The sequence below is a fragment of the Culex quinquefasciatus genome, chromosome 1 (assembly GCF_015732765.1).
Source record: "Culex quinquefasciatus strain JHB chromosome 1, VPISU_Cqui_1.0_pri_paternal, whole genome shotgun sequence".
NCBI classification, from domain to species: Eukaryota; Metazoa; Arthropoda; class Insecta; order Diptera; family Culicidae; genus Culex; species Culex quinquefasciatus.
The window spans coordinates 107,405,960-107,423,534 of NC_051861.1; the positions used below are offsets into that span (position 1 = coordinate 107,405,960).

General features: G+C 38.7%; 2 protein-coding genes across 2 annotated transcripts in view; both read right to left on the minus strand.

Annotated features, from left to right (window-relative positions):
* Positions 1–7,817, minus strand: part of LOC119771200 — an 84,000-nt gene extending 76,183 nt beyond the window's left edge. The window contains exon 1 of the mRNA XM_038266871.1: positions 7,617–7,817. The gene's annotated coding sequence lies outside the window, so the exon portion shown is untranslated. The remainder of the gene's footprint in view (positions 1–7,616) is intronic.
* Positions 7,818–7,959: 142 nt separating this feature from the next.
* On the minus strand, positions 7,960–15,317 carry LOC119771083. Its single transcript, XM_038266476.1, has 2 exons — positions 14,595–15,317; positions 7,960–8,025 (listed from the first exon to the last, which is right to left on the minus strand). Exons 1-2 carry the CDS (start codon positions 15,315–15,317, stop codon positions 7,960–7,962), a joined length of 789 nt encoding a protein of 262 aa, XP_038122404.1.
* Positions 15,318–17,575: the final 2,258 nt, after the last annotated feature.

Genomic DNA, 17,575 nt, shown 5'->3' on the forward strand with positions numbered 1-17,575 from the left:
TGGAAGTATCGCGAAACGAATCGCGATTTTTTCATTTTTGAGAAAGTTTTTGTTTTTCAACCCTAGTTAGATTTTTTACTTAAGGCGCAGCATGTCAGTGATAACATCACTTAGGAACATTTTTTATATATTAATTGGAATAGCTTATTTTCATTAACTATGTTTTTGAATAATAAATGGGATTTGCAAGGGTCAACTCATATTGGAGATCTACAGTCAGAGTTAAAAATATAAATATTTTCGAATTAATCGGCCTTACCTCAACAATAGTTACGGTAAGCAGAGACAATTGCTGGGGGAAGGGTATGAGCGCGTAAACAAAAATGACTGAAAACCTTATAAAAACTTACAAAACAATGTATAAATTCAAGAAGATTTACGCTGTGGTAAGTTCGATTCAATGTTATGTGATTGGTTGATTAAAATATAACATTAAACTGTTTTATGTACCTGTTTGTTGACTACCTTTCCAGCGTGCGGGTCAGAATTAGCAACCATTATAAAAAGTCATTCCGTTTAATGAATCGTTCAGTGCTTGGAAACGGCTGATCATTTTTTTTAAAGTTAATCTTTCGCTTTCTTATTCTAGAAAATAGGGTAAATTGTTGAAACAGTTCTTTTTTCACAAAAAAGAAACTCCAAATTTCTAGTGTTTGAAATAACCCATTTGAATGAAATAATATAAATTGTCATTGTTTTGTTTTACCACATAAAGGGTGGCTCATCTTCCCCCAATTATATTAAACACTTCCGCTTTTTCCTTTTTTGTGTTTTTTTTAAACCGCTTTGAGTCCGGATTCTAAAAACTTGAAATAAATACAATTTGTCAATTAATTATTTGTACATATCAGTGCTTCGCGTCAATGAATTTTTACATTAAGAATGAGTTAGCTCTTTGTTAGCTCACTCAAGAGAGAATCATTCAGGAGCGGTCGTGGCTGAATGGTTACGATGTTCGCTTTATAAGCGAATGGTTCTGGGTTCGATACCCATCTGCTCGCAACGAGAAAGTTCTGGACTCATTGAATTTGGAATTAATGAAAAAACTACAAGCTCACGGCGGGGTTCGATCCCCTTTCCTTAGGATTGGCAAGCAAAATGCTTTCCACTTAACCGTGGAGCATTGGTAGCTTGAGGAGGAATTAGACTGGTATAGTTGAATCCAAGAATCGGACTTAGAATCACATTGAATGCAAGTTGAACATCAGAACTCAAACAAGATTGCATGCAAGATTGTGCAAGCGCAGTTGAAATTGAATCTAAAAAATACCTCGCTATAAATAGCCTGGGCGACTGATAGAATTCATCCAATAAGAGATGAGAAGAATTGAAAGCATTCCCATTAGAAATGAGAACACACGAAGAATTCGAACAACAATGCCAAAGGTCGTTACCACTCGCCTAGGGTGGCTCCTCAGACCATTCACCTTCCCAAAAACCGTCCAACTCCAAGCGAAACTTACTTGAGGATACCGTGGAGATTTTCCCTTAATACTCTTAAAAAAGTGGAGCATCAACACTTCCCGTCTTCCCATTCCTTGTCCCTGGTGCGCGGTGGAGATGGGAGCGGCCGGCAATGGACGGCTGCCATGGTGGTGAGAATCTGGTTCAGGTGGAATTGGTTCTATTCCCAATTATCGATTCCTAGGCAACTTGGGCTCAGACAATCATCACATCACATGGCGAAAATCCAGTCTGCAATCCGCTAAAATCACCGTCTCCTAGCGAAGCGAAGCGAAGCGATTAAGAATGAGTTAGCTCTTTGTTAGCTCACTCGAGAGAGAATCATTCTGTCCCTTGAATAATTCTGAATTTAAAATAGAACGTATATTTCGGTTTGTCCATTTCATTGCTTACTTTTGTTTGTTTGACCACTTTCTTGTTTGTTTTTGCTGCCAGTGCTGAGATAGTTCTAGAAACTTCGTTTCAAACAGGCAGATGCTTCAACAGGGAAAAACAACTACCTACTTTGGCTCACCAGCTCACGTGAGCGCAAAACGCTCCGGTGAGCGTGAGCGAGCACGAGCTACCTGATAAAAACTCACGCTCCAGCTGGAGCGAGCACGTTTTCCGTGAGCGCTCGCTCATTCGCAACCCTGGTTTTCCTACTAGCGCCGCGTTAGGGTGGTCAGTATAATTGATTTGTTTTGCTAAGTTTCGCAAAAAAAAAAAACGCATTTTTTCTGAAACAAACTGATGTACAGAATGTCAAAATCAAGTCTAATTTTGAAGGGTTCAGGGTTAAAAAATTGTAATTAAAGGTCTTAAACTTTAAGGTCTTCTAATAGAAGAGCGCCCTTGTGAAACTGCTTAAAGTGAATTGTTTTCAGGTTAGAACACATTTTTTTTGTTTGGTTTCAAATTTGCATTAGCTTCTTTTTTTAATATTGTGCTGATAGTTATTGTGATTTGCACGGAAGATTGCGGAATTTGATTTATTTTTTGTTATTAAATTTAATTGTATAAAAAACTACTTAAAAGAGAGTATAAGTATAATGCGTTTTTTATCTAAAATATGCAAAATTTGCAAATATTTCTCTTTTCTAAAATAAATGTGATATAGTTTTAAATTATTTTTTACTGTTGTAATCAAACAGCGTTCATGCGAAGACTTGCTGGAAATTGTCAAAATTCTGCTGTGTAAACTTTGAACTTTAATGTTATTAATGTTGTGTTGCAAATTGTTTATGTTCCAGGGTTATTGATTTTGTAGGAAACTGCAATGTATTAGTTAACTTTTTGTAATAATTCTATAAATTACAGTTTTTAATTTAAAAAAAAATACAAAAAAAATAAACTTTTTTGAAAATGTAATGAACAGTTTTGATTACTTAATCATATGAAAAAAAAACAATTTAAAGTGCAATTTTTATGTATATCAGTTTCACAATGCCCAACAATCGGACGAAAAATGCTCCAATTTTCTTCCAAATTCTCCAAAAGTGCATTAATCGTCCTTCAAACTCGTGCACGTCAAGTGCAAAATTAATGCACTCATCAGTAGTGGCAAAAAAGCACGTGTTGCAATCAGCCAGAGGAATTGAAGATGGTGCGTCCGTTTTGGGCGGGCTTCGGCCATTACCTCTCAAAAATCGGCGCGGCTTAATTTGGCAAATTTAGCCGAGGATGGGCATTCGATCGTGTGAAATTTGCCACTTATGATGGATGGACTATTTTCGGGGGCTGCGGGTTTTTTTTTGCTGGAAGTGTAATTGAAACCGTTTAAAAAACGATGAGGAAGGGGGAGGGGTATTATATAACCTGTTAATAACCTCCCCTCGCAGAAGCATCGTTATGTTTGATGATGGCTAAACCCAGCCGCACACAAACACATACACACAGGTTAGTGAGTTTGTGATGATTAAACTTTATTTCCATACCGAACGGGTCGGGACGGTGAGGGCTGTAAATGTACCGCACTGTTGAGTTCTAGTTAGGGCACTTGAATGATCAACCTCTGAATTTCTGTGTGTGGGGTCAAATATGCGGGGTTTTTTTCTATAGCGGTGGATTGTAATGGCATCGGATTCGTGAAACTGAGCTGTTGAAACTTGCATTATGCGCGAATTGTTAATTAGGAAGAGTTCAGTCACATGGCGGTTGATGCGCAATATTTCGTCGTTTGAACTCTTTGGAAGTAGCTTTTACAGCGGTGGATGCTTACTGGATACTGGATATTGGTGATTTTTTTTTATTTAACTTTTTATCACTAAAACTTGATTTACAAAAAAAACACTATATTTTTATTTTTTGATATGTTTTAGAAGACATAAAATGCCAACTTTTCAGAAATTTCCAGGTTGTGCAAAAAATCATTGACCGAGTTATGAATTTTTTAATCAATAATGATTTTTTCAAAAAATCGAAATTTTGGTCGTATAAATTTTTTCGATTCGATTTTTCGATGTGAAATCAAATTTTCAATCAAAAAGTACTTTAATGAAATTTTGATAAAGTGCACAGTTTTCAAGTTATAGCCATATTTATGTGACTTTTTTGAAAATAGTCGCAGTTTTTCATTTTTTTAAATTCGTGCACATGTTTGCCCACCTTTGAAAAAAATATTTTTGAAAAGCTGAGAAAATTCTCTATATTTTGCTTCTTCGGACTTTGTTGATACGACCTTCAGTTGTTGAGATATTGCAATGCAAAGGTTTAAAAACAGGAAAATTGATGTTTTCTAAGTCTCACCCAAACAACCCACCATTTTCTTATGTCGATATCTCAGCAATTAATGGTCCGATTTACAATGTTAAAATATGAAACATTCGTAAAATTTTCCAATCTTTTCGAAAAAAATATTTAGAAAAAATTTAAATCAAGACTAACATATCAAAAGAGCGTAATGTTGAATGTTTGGTCTTTTTGAAATGTTAGTCTTGATTTGAAAATTTTGAAAATATTTTTTTCGAAAAGATCGGAAAATTTCACAAATGTTTCATATTTTAACATTGAAAATCTGATCATTAGTTGCTGAGATATCGAAATTGAAAAATGGTAGGTTGTTTGGGTGAGACTTAGAAAACATCAATTTTCCTATTTTTAAACCTTTGCATTGCAATATCTCAGCAACATAAGGTCGTATCAACAAAGTCCGAAGAAGCAAAATATAGAGAATTTTCTCAGCTTTTCAAAAATATTTTTTTTCAAAACTGGGCAAACATGTGCACTAATTTAAAAAAAATGAAAAACTGCGACTATTTTCAAAAAAGTCACTTAAATATGGCTATAACTTGAAAACGGTGCACTTTATCAAAATTTCACTAAAGTACTTTTTGATTGCAAATTTGATTTTACATCGAAAAATGTAGTTGAAAAATTTTTACGACCAAAATTTCGATTTTTTGAAAAAATCATTATTGATTAAAAAATTGAAAAAATCAGTATTGATTAAAAAATTCATAACTCGGTCAATGATTTTTTGTACAACCTGGAAATTTCTGAAAAGTTGGCATTTTATGTCCTCTAAAACATATCAAAAAAAAAAATTAAAAATAGTGTTTTTTTGTAAATCAAGTTTTAGTGATAAAAAGTTAAATAAAAATATTTTTTTTACCGCGTATTATTTTTTTCCAGTGTAGTCCATATCCATACCTACAACTTTGCCCAAGACACCAAATCGATCAAAAAATTCCTTCAAAAGATACAGATTTTTGAATTTTCATACATCATTTTTGAATGGACATCTGCCAAATTTGTATGGAAAATTATATGGACAAACTAATGATGCAAAATGGCTTCTTTGGGTAACCGAAGGCACCAAAAAAGTTTCAGTTGGATTAAAAAATACAAAAATTAAAATTGAAGAAAAAAGACCGATTTCGTAGAGAATTGCTCAGATGTGATCACCGAATATCAGATCAAAAGATTCCAAAGTACCTTTGGCTTATTGGGAAGCACGATTTTTTTTTTATTATTTTAATTCTATTAAAGGCCACATCTTAGTAAACAAAGGAGATGTAAAAAAAACAGATAATTGTAACGATATTTCTTAGCTGTTTGACAATAATTACCAGAAATGGCCGTACATTGGTCATTTCAGCAATTTTAAAATTTATTTAGAGAAAAACGCTCACAAAGTTTGACAGTTCGCTTTGCGCGTGGCAAAATTCTTATCTTAAATCGTCTCCAACACAGTTTAACGGTACACATCAACCAGAGCTTTTGCACCAAAATTTATGTTACAGACATTTTAGTATCTTCAAAACTACGGGAATTGTCGATAGAATTTTTTATTCATCCCCTATATTACTTTCTTCAGAGTTATTTTCAAAAAAAATGCTGTTTTACAATCACATTCTTACAGGATTGGGTCCGTAAGATTAAAAAATTTGAAATAATAAGACAACAACTTCCTTGGTTGCTGTGCACCCTTAATCATGAAATATCTTCTTCCATCTACATTTTTAGTGGATTCAATAAGTTTTCTGTAATATGAATGTAAACCCTTAACATCTAAAAAGATTTTTGACAAAAATAATTTTGGATATTTTTCCGAGTGTTTTTTTTTATCAAATCCATTTTTGTGAAAATTTAAGTATTTTATTCAAAAAAATCTCTAAAACAGTTATAATACATGCAACATTTTGAATCGTTTGATACCCATCTTGCAAATTATAGAAATATTTAGAAATTACAAAAAATACGGTATTTTGTGATTTTTCTTTGAAACTTACGGTATTATCAAAAAAAAAAAATTACTAAAAGGAAGCTTGAACATTCAACATAATTTGGTTGGTCTTAGTCAATTTTAAAAATATATACAAGTTATCGTCCGTTATCGTCGACAAAATTATCGCCGATAGAATTATCGTTATCGTTATCGAACCTCGAAAATTTTATCGTTGACAACCTTGTAAAATTATAATAGTAGTTTATGCAACAAGATGCAAAAAGAGGATTTTTTCAGCACGAGTCGTACATTTATCCAACGAGGTTCACCGAGTTGGATAAATACGACGAGTGCTGAAAAAAATCAAGTTTTGCAACGAGTTCCATACAACATTTTTTGCAATTCCGAAAAACACCCATTGAGTGAAATTTTAAGTCAAATTTTCATGTATTTTGTCAATAAATCGTTTAAATAAAAAAATGCTGAAAAGTGTTACTTTTCGAAACAAGTGCTGAAAAGTTCAACTTTTCAGCACCCATTTCAGTGCTGAGAAGTAGAACTTTTCAGCATTTATTTTGAAAAGTGTTGCTATTCGATTCTGTTTTTTTTTTGGTACAGAAAAGTAGGCTATTTCGTCGTTCAAGAATGACAGGAAAAGTAAGTAGTTTAACGACGGAATTGCAAAAAGAATTATTTTATGCAAAATTTGATAGATTTTCGAATTGGAAAAAATCAAAAACTGTCGAAATCATCACTATAAAAAGTAAAATTACTATAACTCGTGAATATTGTAACCCAATCCCTTTTGTTTCTATATTAAAAGTGTGTTTACGCCTACTCTTAAACATTATGTAAAACTCTAAACAAAATATCCTTAAAAACACATGCTGTCCAAACTCGATTCTCCGAAGCCTCGAGTATCCGAAGTTCGATTATCCAAAGGTCAATTACAACTAACTCGACAATTTTGAGGTTAATGATTCATCAAGGTATGCAAGAAAATGCCTGAGTAGAACTTATTACAAAAAAAGAGGGGTAGTACCGCCCTAACGTCACGAGATATCGAAAATTGGATTTCGAATTCGTGATTATGATCTAAATTAACCCTCAATGCAATTTTCCATGAAGATCAAAGAGATGTCACTGTCCTGTTTGTCTGAAGTGATTCGAAATTAAGTTAAATTGAATACTGACTCACTATTTGCTTTTCATTTTTTTAAACATTTATATTCAGTAAAGCCTCCACAATAACTCGAATCAGGAGTTGAATTTTGTAGTTCGAACTACAATCTCACATGATTTTTATCTGAAATAGTTGATGTTGGTTTGCACAAAGTAAGTGTAACTTTACTCTTCGTTTTTTAACTCATCACACTTCTTATGTCAGGTTTCTAATTCCAGAGATTTGCATGTTTTTCACTTGAAAATCACATTTCATAACAACCCCATAAGAGGTGATGTATCCACTTTCACCATTTCGGTCACGTTCTAAGGCCATACTAACATCACATCACGTTTCCATCAAATCCACGCACAGGTGTGTGGTTGCACAACGCGCGAATGCACTTTACATGACAATCACCAGAACACCCAACCAACCGGAAGTCGGGGGACTAGTCGTCGTCGCGAACCCACTAAACAAAGCGACGAACCCCGCGCTGCGACACGCCGCGACTTCAACGACAAAAACAGCGATCTTCTCCGCTCGAACATGTGTACAAAACTGAGCCAAGCTGGCGCACAAAAACAACGCAAAACGGCGAAATTTCGAAGCGCCCAGCAATTTTGCCATATCCAACAATACACCTTTTTGTTGAGTTGCGCGCGCTCTCTCTCTCGGGGGGAACTCAGCCGCCGAGCCACGGCCCTGTCCGGTTGGCTGAGTTTTGGGCCAACCCGCTCTCTGTCTCAACCTGCAAGAGCAGAGGGCTCAAGCTCAAGTAAGCTGTTTTGGGTTGGACATTGAGAAACGATTTGGGCTACTGAGATTGATTAATTTTGATCGGTTTAAAATCTCTTGACAGTTGGGTAACATTCAATTAAGTTGGTTCAAATATAGATTTGTTTTAGTTAACGCAACGCTTCAAATAATATTTTTTAGAATTTCAAAATGTTACGGCAACGTTTACATCACGTCTGTGTTTACGTCACATTGCGAGAAAATGTCATGTTTTTTCATGAAATGTTATAAACAGATATCGTTTTTGAACGATCAAATTAAAAATATCCAAAATATATGCCTTCCCGTTTGTAATCATAGTAGCCAATGTTTTATGCTAAAAACGCTAATATAATGAGAATTTTGAAAATTCGTCACTTTTTGTTCACTTAAATTAAAATATCTCGGCTTTGCGTAGACATAAATTGAATGTTAGAAAAGCAAAGTGACCTCCTTAAAATTTCCTATAAGCTGCATGCATAAGTTTTGGCTGCAACATTTTTTTTGCTCGTTTCGGGGAGTGATTTTTGATTTTTTTTAGCTAAAAACACATTTTTTTCATCTAAAGCGCCCTGCCATACCCAAACACAAGCTTTTATGGACTATGGCTGTACAGAAATTTGTTCAGGGGACATTAAACTATAACTTGAAGCCCAAGGCGACCACATCACTTCTATATTTTTAAAAATTTAAAGGTTTTCTAAATAAAAACTAACTTAATCCACCTATGTGGTTGGAGCCTTCCTCACAACAGTGGCTGTACACAAGTTTCATCTATTTTTCAGATCCGGCTTCCAAAAAGTACATCGATATCACTTAAGTGGCCATATCTCGAGACAGGGTTGCCAGATCTTCAATGTTTTGGACTCGTTGGAAAGGTCTTTTGATAACCTAACCAACAATAGGTCGGATGGTGGAGCCGGACATAGTTTACATACATTTAAGTGAGATCCGGCTTCAAAAAAGTACATCATTATCACTTAAGTGGCCATATCTCGAGACAGGGTTGCCAGATCTTCAATGTTTTAGACTCTTCGGAAAGGTCTTTTGATAACCTAACCAACAATAGGTAATATGGTGGAGCCGGACATAGTTTACATACATTTAAGTGAGATCCGGCTTCAAAAAAGTACATCAATATCACTTAAGTGGCCATATCTCGAGACAGGGTTGCTAGATCTTCAATGTTTTGGGATCGTTGGAAAGGTATTTTGATAACCTAAACAACGTTGGGTCGGATGATGGACCCGGACATAGTTTACATGCATTTAAGTGAGATCCGGCTTCAAAAAAGTACATCAATATCACTTAAGAGGCCATATCTCGAGACAGGGTTGCCAGATCTTCAATGTTTTGAGCTCGTTGGAAAGGTCTTTTGATAACCTAACCAACAATTGGTCGGATGGTGGACCCGGACATAGTTTACATACATTTAAGTGAGATCCGGCTTCAAAAAAGTATATCAATATCACTTAAGTGGCCATATCTCGAGACAGGGTTGCCAGATCTTCAATGTTTTGGACTCGTTGGAAAGGTCTTTTGATAACCTAACCAACGATGGGTCGGATGATGGATCCGGACATAGTTTACATACAGTTAAGTGAGATCCAAATATATTTGAAAACACATTTTTATAGATAACTTTTGAACTACTTATCGAAACTTCAATCTGTATAAAACTCGATCTATGGGACCCTAAACCAAGTCGAATGCAACAAGTTCGGGTCAAATCGGTTCAGCCAGTGCCGAGAAACATGAGCTAGTTTGTTTGTCACATACATACATACACACACACATACACACACACATACACACAGACATTTGTTCAGTTTTCGATTCTGAGTCGATATGTATACATGAAGGTGGGTCTACGACATTTTTATAGGAAGTTCATTTTTCGAGCAGGATTATAGCCTTACCTCAGAGAGGAAGGCAAAACTAGACCCAGATTGTTGGAGACTTTTTGAAAAGGGTGGGAGGGGTTATCTTTAAAAATATAAATAAATACGGTACAATTTTCTATACATAGGGGAAGGTGGGGCATGACGACCATATGGGGAAGAGGAACAATCGCTTGTACGGCCGTAATTTTTACAATTTTGATTATTTCCAGTATGAGGAATTGTTGCTAGCAATGCAATTAGCTGATTCTACTACCACATAACCGCCAAAACGACGTAAACGCCACGGGGCATAAGATTTAATGAAGTTTTTTCAAAACCTTTGTTTTCTTATAATATTTGGAAAGTACAAAATAAGGCTTATGACCTATCTACAATCACTTAGCTTAGAATAGTTAAGTAAAGTAAAACTTAGAAAATGTACACAACTTACGGCCGTCATCCACAATCAACTTAGAAAATTTGCTGGGCTGATATACGTTGCTATGCAGTTGTTTGTTTACCTTTGATATGGAAACGTCAACTTACCGTAGATTTTGAAATTTTCCAAACCATACGTCAAGTTTCTAATTTTATTCCTTTTCATTGTAGAAGATCAGATTCATTTCCATTGATTCAAACTCCTAAGCTAAGTGAAATTTTCTAAGTTAAGTGATTGTAGATAGGCCATTAGGGTTCGTTTTAAGGCTCATTTTATCAAAATGCTATTTTTCCTAGATCAGTAGTGTCCCTACCAATGACATGCACCTATTACAAAGTATGATTTAACTTTTGGTTATTTTTATAGAGAGCTTTTAAAAAATGTTGTTCAGGTGGGGTAAGTTTACCATATGGATTTTTAGTATGGAAAAAATTACGAATTGCTACAACAACATATTTTATTGGGAAATAAATACATGCAAGTACTTAAAAACTAATAAACAATCGTGAAAAAAAAATTCTGTGCAAAATATTGTGATATTATGAAAATTTACTATTTATCATCAAATTAATTTTTTTTTTTCGTAAAAACGATAATTTTTTTAGTAAAATTATATTATTTAATTTAAAAATTTAAGAAACGTTTCAAATACATTCTAATCTGATGTATCTAAGTGATAACAGTTCAATTGTTATCAAATTAACATGATGTTTCATGCATTGTTTCTCTTGCCCCAACGGGTTGTTCGTCTTGCCCCACTAGTTGAGTAGAACGTACGGAAAATCAAAAATTTTAAAATCAATTTTTAGCATAAAAAAACAGGATTTTTTAAAAACTTGTTCTAACAAAGTCTTAGTCTGACCTAGAATAAGATGATTATAATAAAATCCGACAGATTTTTAAACTTTTTAATGGGTTATAATGAGCATTTCCTTAGCTTGTTACACTTGCCCCACTTTCCCCTACAGCAATATTTTGTAGTCAGATTTTTCTAAAGATCGAAAACATGCAACAATATTTAAGAAGCAAGGCTTTCTAATTTTTCGGAACTGTTTATATTTGAAAGAATGGAAAAGTCTCTAAAATATTCCAACCATTATTTTTTTTATAAATAAGGCTGGCACAAATATTTTTAAAAGTTTTTGTCACCCCCCCCCCCCCCTTCAAAATTGACCCGTAAAATTAGGGGGCAAAAAAAATTTTTTACAATAAACTTCAAAATTTCAATGAAAATTGAAGTGCAACCAGCTGAAATCTAATTAAAATACATTTCTCTGCGTTTAAAATTATTTTTAGCATGTTTGGTTTTATTAAAAAATCTTAATTTTTTTTGAAAATTTTCGATGCAAAATCTTTTTTTTCGATACAATTTTTATTTTTGTCAGATCTTTGATTTTTTGAAAACTAGAGATTGCAAAACAACTGAACTAGTGTAAAATGCATTTTAAAACACTTTTTTCATTTAAATGTGAAGACTATGGCTTGTTATTTGAATTTTTATATTTTTTTATTTTTTGCCCCCCCCCCCCCTTGACCTCGGCCAGGGCCAAGGGACAAAAACTTTTTTAAATATTTGCATCGGCCTAAAACAAAAAAATGGGAATGGAAAACTTTTCAATAAATTGTTATTATTTTTATCTGAAAAAAAAGATTATTTCTAAAAAAACGAAAATATATTTTCAAGAATATTTAAGAAGTTTATAATTATTATTATTTGTTTCATTTGTTCAAATTCAACCGTTTGTCCTTTTGACGTTTTGTCCATTCGACCTTTTGTCCATTCGACCTTTTGTCCATTCGACCTATGTCTTTCAACCGGGAAATTTGTTGAAAATTTCCCGTTTCCCGGGAATTTTCTAACTCCGGGAAATTGGACGCTCTAGTTAGTCTTGATCCCAAAATCGTTCAAATATTTTTTTCAAAAGATCAATCAAAAGAAAAAAATTCGAATAATCATTAAAAAAAACTTTTTAAAATGTAATAACTAAAAAAACAGTTGTATGCAAATTGATATGAAAGAAAAACAGTAAATCTGTCTCCCAAACGTCACAAACGTTCAAACGCGCAAAAAAAAAAAAAACAACTTACGCGCCAGCAGATGATCCTGAAGCGCATAAGCGTGTTTCACGCGCAAGACGCGTCAGCCTATTTGCAGATTCATTTCGCGTATTTCTGTTACATGTGGGTACTTTAAATATTTTTTAACTGTATCCATTCGAGGGAAATCGCTGGGGCTGGTTTTGCGCATGCGTAACGAAAAAAACAAACTAAACAAAAATGTGATTTACTGCCTTTGGGACGCGTCCAGAGCCGTAACTTGGCTGTAACTATAGCAAAACGAGGAATGCTTAAAATGTTCAAAGGTAATTTAAAGATGGTTTACTGCGAAACGCAGGGTTTGCTCGTTAATTTTTTGCGAACAGTCCTTTGATTGTGTTGGTTAGTTAAACTTTGTTTTGATTTAAGATCTTCAAATCTTAGCGCTAAACAGTTGATCTCAGTCACACTTTACCGCAGGTAAGGTGACGACGCTGATTACGACCTAATGGAATTACGCTCGGCTAGCCCCTTCACATGACCCATCATCGCTGTATAAACAAAGAATTTTTAAAGGGGGAAAGTGGGGTCAGCCTAAAGTCAGTCTAACTTTCAAACTAGATTTTTTGGTGGTGTGATCTATTTCGTTGGAAATTGCAATTCTTACTCTGTTTGATTTTTTCCAAGATGACATTTTAACCCTTCTAGCCCCCTTAAGTGCAGTAAACCGTGGTCAAAGTAACATAATTTTGTACGCGCGGCCATCAAAATACAGTGACTCACAAGAGCTCTTGAACGCCCTGCTGAAGCATCAGCATCAAAGTAACCTTTGTGCAGGCACAGGTTACTAGACCTAACAAGGCAACCGTTGACGCGAAGGAAGGCCCAAACCCTGCTGCGTCGCAGTTGCAGCAATCCGCGGTCGTCGTCGTCAAACATGCGTATCGAAAACAAAGTCAGGCTGACGGATGGGTTCTCTATTTCGTCAGCCACGTGTGTGTGCGCCTACTAAGTTTAGGAACTCACACACAACACGTGGATGATCTGCGCGAGAGAGAGCGGTGAGCGAACTTGTTGGAGAGTGAGTGAGGTTAAGATCAGCGCGCGAAGAACTCTAACCTGCGCTCTCGGAACAGCTGAAGCAACACTGAAGTGAGGGATGCGAATATCTGCGTCAAAACAATTAAGACAGATGAGCGTCAGAATGGCTTCGCATGTCAGAGGGATCTCGTTTGGGTGTACGATTTGCTCGCGAAAGTTTATACACATGGCCACCGGCTCAGCACCGGTAGGCACAATTGTAGTTGGGGCGATTTGTTGTTACATCACCGGGTGTATTAACTTAATGATGTTAGGAACAAATCGACTTTTGGTCGGCTTTGGGGATGGTTTTGTAGAAAATGAGCCAAATTGTTGAAATGTAAGCTGCAGCGATGGATCATGGTTTGCTGTGTTTCTTGTTGTACTACACGTGTTGCTCAATGTTGCAAACATCGAGCGCGAGAGAAACAACCTCGCGTTGTAAACGATTTTTAAGCTTGTCGAACAATTGAGCAACAATGTTTTAAACCGTACTGCTTGTTTCGACGAGGTCCAGCAAATTAGCTGAACCATTCAATAGTGGCGTCAGGCCATGGAGGGAAAAAAAATGGCAAAAACTCAAAAATCGCGTCAAACGGGGCGCCGAAAAGTGCCAATCATGAAAAAGGTTCAACAAACCTGTATCATTTTGCGGGCATGCCAACGTTACATACACTCCGGCAGTCGGCAAATCGAATTATGCACTCCAACTTTCCGAATCGTCTTCGGTTAAGACATACCTAAGGTTGCAAATGACTTCAAAAAATGAGGAAAATAAGTATATCATAACGATGTAATTGCTGTCAGCTTATCAAATTCGAATCGAAGCATTTCGTATGAGGTGGTCCGTCTGCTTTCGTCAAAATAAAAGTTCGTCTGCATGAAGAAAAGCTTGATTTATTTATTACATTTGTGGGGACCGATTCGGGACTCGTGAATAAAAACGAACCGTCTCGTTCGAGGTTAGAAAACAGTGTGTTTTATTCATGTGGTTTTTCTCTCTTCGCGGGTGTGAGTGTATGCGTGTGCTATTTAACGGGGGGTGCATCAATGCGATTGATTGCACCACCACATAGTCCCCCCCAGTTACACCAGAAATCTTACTCTATGCCCAGATGGTGTAACTACAGTTTTTCCGTCGCTTCTGGGATGTTCGTCAATGGCTGGGTCGCAGGTGTAGGCCGGTTTGACGCGATCGATGGAAATTCGTTGTGTTTTCCCGTTAATTTCGACGTCCATGTGCTTCTTGTCACGAGCAACCACCTTGAACGGTCCCTCGTAAGGCTGCACCAACGGTCTCTTCACTGCATCAATTCTCACGAAGACGTGAGAGCACTTCTCGAGCCGGCGGTTGACGAAAACAGCTGGCTTGGCGTGGTGATCTGGATCAACCGGTTTCAGCTTACCCATCGCATTCCGGAGCTGCTTAGCGAACTCCGTCCGGTCTTCGTTGTTGGTTTGCTGCTCAAGAAACTCGCCAGGCAATCGTAGAGTTTGTCCGTAAACCAACTCCGCCGCAGAGCATCCAAAGTCCTCTCGGAGCGCGGCCCGCAAACCAAGCATGATCAACGGGAGCTTGTCGCACCAGTGCTTGGAGTCCACCGCCATTATGGACGATTTCAGATGCCGGTGGAAGCGCTCGATGATGCCGTTCGACTGTGGGTGGTAAGCTGTCGTCCTGATGTGCTTGCAACCGATGATCCTGGAGAGCTCCCGAAAGAGTTCTGACTCAAACTGCCTGCCTTGGTCCGTAGCGATGGTTTCCGGAACTCCAAACCGACAAATCCACATTTCGCACAGCGCACGTGCCACAGTTTCCGCCGTCATGTCGGGTAACGGCATTACTTCGGGCCAACGGGTATATCGATCAATAGCTGTTAGCAGATACCGATTACCATTGCACGGCGGCAACGGTCCAACAAGATCGATGTGGATGTGGCGGAACCGGCTGTTAGGGGAGCAAACTTTTCCAGCGGGGCCTTGGTATGCCGATGGATCTTGGATCGCTGACACTGCACACAGGATTGGACGTAGTGTTTGACGTCCTTGTTGATGTGGGTCCACACGAAGCGGTCCGTAACCATCCGCCGAGTCGATCGTATACCCGGATGCGCCAGGCCATGGATGTGCTGGAGCACCAGTTGGCGGTGTTGTGGTGGTATGTAGGGCCTGACCTTACCTTGTGAAGTGTCGCAGTAGAGTGGCTTCGGCGTTAATGGTGTTTGACGGAGCTCAATTTTCAGTCCTGTCGACGAGCTCAGTAGGCGCTGCAGTTCGCTGTCGTTTGTCTGATCTGCTACGATCTGTCCGTAATCAATCGGCGATGGAGCTGCTACGGCTTCGATCCGAGACAACGCGTCCGCGACGACATTGTGTTGGCCGCTGATATGCCGGATGTCGTTGGTGAACTCCGAGATGTACCGCAAGTAGCGATCTTCGTGGGGGAGCCTACTGTTTGGACTGGATGTCAGAGCAGTGGTCAGTGGTTTGTGGTCTGTGAAGATGACGAACCGCCTCCCCTCCAGCATGTGCCGGAAATATTGCACCGCCATTTTCATCGCCGTGAGCTCCCGTCCAAACGTTGAGTACCTCTGCTGGGATGGACTGAACTTCTCGGAGTAGAACCCTAAGGGATTCCATTGGCCGTCGGCGAACTGCTGTAGGACTGCTCCAGCTGCTGTATTCGACGCATCGATCAGCAGGCTCAGAGGCTTCGTCGAATCCGGATAGTGCAGAAGAGTCGCGGTGGCCAACGACTGTTTGCACTTTTCGAATGCTTCCCTAGCATTGTCGGTCCACTCCAGCTTCCGCGAATCGTTCTTCTTGTTGCCCGGTATCAAATCTCGCAGGTGAGACTGCGTGTCTGTCGCGTGCGGCAGGAACCTTTTGTAACAGTTAACCAGGGCCAGAAATCGACGAAGCTGCTTGACGGTTGACGGCAACTTGAACTCGGTAACAGCTTTAACTCGATCGGGCAGTGGAAGGATACCGTCACCGCTGACGGTGTAGCCCAAGAATTCCACGGTGCTTTGCGCGAAGTGGCTCTTCGGAACGTTGATGACCAACCCGTACATCTGCAATCGCTCGAACACTTTGCGCACGTGCATGTAGTGCTCGTCGGGAGAAGCCGAAGCAATGCAGATATCATCTACGAAGACTACGACGTACTCCATGTCCGCGAAGACCTTGTGCATAAACCTTTGGAAGGTCTGACTGGCGTTGCACAAGCCGAACTGCATTCGGGTGAACTCGAAGAGCCCAAATGGAGTAATCACCGCCGTTTTTGGAATGTCGTCCTCCTCAACCGGGATCTGATGATAAGCCCTTTCGAGATCGAGCGTGGTGAAGATCGACTTCCCCTGGAATGCGTTCAGTAGATCGTGAATATGCGGGACAGGGTAGCGATCAGGGACGGTCACCTGGTTCAGGCCGCGGTAGTCTCCAACAAATCTCCATTGGCCGTTCTTCTTCTGCACGCAGTGGAGAGGGCTCGCCCAGCTGCTGCTGGACGGACGACAAATCCCGAGTTCACTCATGACCTGAAACTCCTTCCTAGCGGCTTCCAGCTTATCTGGTGCTAAACGTCGACATTTGCTCGACACCGGAGGACCCTTCGTTTGAATGTGGTGCGTGACGTCGTGTTGCGCAGCAGATTTCATGGTCGTCGGAAGGGTGACGTCACGGAACTCGACGAGCAGGTCTCGAAACGGATGATCCGTGGCCACGACCGTTACGCTGTGGACGCTTGCGGTTGTTAGACCGCCGGTAGACGACAGTTTGGTGAGTCCGTCGATCAGACGGCGGTGTTTCAGGTCAACGACGATTCCGAAGGCCGCTAGGAAATCCGCGCCGATTATAGCCATTCCAACGTCAGCGACCAGGAAGAGCCAGTTGAACCTGCGTCGCAGTCCCAAATCGGTAGTCAGCACGCGCTTGTCGTACACCTTGATACGAGAGCCGTTGGCCGCGTGTAGATCGAATGCCGCTGCTCCTTTCATCCGGTCTCTGTTAGTGGCCGGAATCAAGGAGACGTCCGAGCCTGTGTCAATCAGGAATCGTGTGTTGCTTGTGCGATCATACAACAA